Source organism: Atta cephalotes, assembly GCF_000143395.1.
Source record: "Atta cephalotes unplaced genomic scaffold scaffold00013, whole genome shotgun sequence".
Taxonomy (NCBI): domain Eukaryota; kingdom Metazoa; phylum Arthropoda; class Insecta; order Hymenoptera; family Formicidae; genus Atta; species Atta cephalotes.
Genome location: NW_012130077.1, coordinates 4,505,669 through 4,507,586, shown reverse-complemented (window position 1 = coordinate 4,507,586; position 1,918 = coordinate 4,505,669). Strand labels below are relative to the sequence as shown.

Genomic DNA, 1,918 nt, shown 5'->3' with positions numbered 1-1,918 from the left:
TGTGTGTGTGTGTGTGTGTGTGTGTGTGTGTGTGTGTGTGTGTGTGTGTGTGTGTATATATAATTTTTTTATTACAAGATATTAACATTCATGTACATATATATAATTTTTTATATAATAATTCTTCAAAATTTATCATACAATTTATCCTGCAATTAAAATTAATTTATCCTGCAATTAAATTTATTTATCATATGTCATAAGATTCATATTATCGAGGTATTTAATTTCTTTCGTATCGTATTTTTATTATTACCAAACAATTTATGACATTTTTCCTTTGTTATATCAAGAACAAATCTCTATTTTTTTCAATAGATTGCTTGAAGAAATATTTATAATATAGATATATGAATTAATTTTGAAACTGTGATTTGGAACTATATACTTTCCTTCGAAGTTCGAAGTAATTCGTACATACATAGTATATTTCTCATTAATTATAAATCCCTATCATTATTAATTACAAATAGTTTCCAATCTTCTCATCTTTTTAAAAGAGAATCTCTATTTTGTCTGCAAACTTGACGATTGTTCGGTCGCAGATCTCAGCGGAGTACTTTGCAAAGCTAATCTTCGAAGAGCAACGAATTCACGGGAAGAATGATGGTGTACTTCTTATTCGTCGGTTGCATTATGTTGCTGCTTGGTGTTCTCGAGGAGCCGTTTGTCTCGGCTGCAACAACGAGAGGATACGACTTCCCACAGACAACCTCCACCGTCGCCACGAATCTGAACGGGGGCGCACAGGACGCGGCCGCGAGCATCAATAATCCGGAATCCGCCTGCCCGTGCTTGACATCGGTCAATAGCTCGACGATCCCCGGACAATCGGACTGGATGACGCAACAGAGCCGGCAACGTCTCGAGCAATTCTACACTCAAAATGTGATGTTGCATGGCATGATGTGTTCGTGCAACGTGGCCATGCACGGTGCTCCAATGAGAGATGATTATCATTACGCAGTAGGTATCGGCGCACATAAGTTGCACACAAGAGCCGCCACGTGGAACGATGCGAGGAAGTTCTGTAATGAGGAGGGTGGTCACCTCGCCATCATCAATTCTATTGCTGAGGAGCATGTGAGTTGCTAATCCAATTATATACTTAAGTATTTAACATTGATTATGTAATATACAATAAATGATTCGTATGATTTTGATTTTCTTTAATCAAATATATTTGTGAGATAATCGAAAAATATGAATAATGTCCGATTATAAGGACACGTAAACATATCATCGAAAATTAATGTTACATGCTATGCAATCTGTTGATCTTTTTTCAGATACTACTGGACATATTTAATCGCTCTGGACCAATCAAGGGCGCAGCTTATCCCGACGAGGCTTTTTTAGGTATACACGATCTTTATGCAGAAGGAGAATGGGTTACGGTGTTGGGTGATTCGTTGGCAAAAACCGGTTATACCAGGTGGAGTGATAAGTGGGACGGACAACCCGACAATGGAGGCGGCAAACAGCACTGTGGTGCCCTAATGAAAGAGGGTGGCATGGATGACGTCGCGTGCGATGTCCCATTTTCATTCTTCTGTGAACTTCCGCTGATGCGAGTTTTACAATAAGAAAAAATAGGAAAAAAAATATCGGCTTAGTACACCTTTAAAGATTAAGCTCTGCATAAGGTTTATACCCTCCTTGTGTATCTTGGCGTTTTCATGATGGCATACTATGAACATCCACGTCTTTTTTTATAATATACACACAAATATACTCATACACATATACACATATACACTGGGTGTGTTTCAAAATCATCGGATTTCCTTTTAAGAGCGGATTCTAGTCACTTTTACCACTTGTCATGCCTAAGCGCGTGAAATGTCTTTATGATTCAATACGACTTTAATCTCTATTAATTTAAAAACTATTGTAACCTTTATATTTTCATAAATAA

General features: G+C 37.3%; 1 protein-coding gene across 1 annotated transcript; it reads left to right on the top strand.

The window, feature by feature from the left end:
- The first annotated feature begins 603 nt into the window (after nt 1–603).
- On the top strand, nt 604–1,586 carry LOC105617540 (hemolymph lipopolysaccharide-binding protein-like). The gene is made up of 2 exons (XM_012199096.1): nt 604–1,083; nt 1,290–1,586. The coding sequence occupies exons 1-2, from the start codon at nt 604–606 to the stop codon at nt 1,584–1,586; spliced, it is 777 nt and encodes a 258-aa protein (XP_012054486.1).
- Nucleotides 1,587–1,918: the final 332 nt, after the last annotated feature.

Bases quoted from the DNA above. Each gene is read 5' to 3' on its own strand.
- LOC105617540 (XM_012199096.1), top strand. From the start codon at position 604: ATGATGGTGTACTTCTTATTCGTCGGTTGCATTATGTTGCTGCTTGGT. The intron at 1,084-1,289 runs GTGAGTTGCTAA...ATCTTTTTTCAG, and splicing joins ATTCTATTGCTGAGGAGCAT to ATACTACTGGACATATTTAA.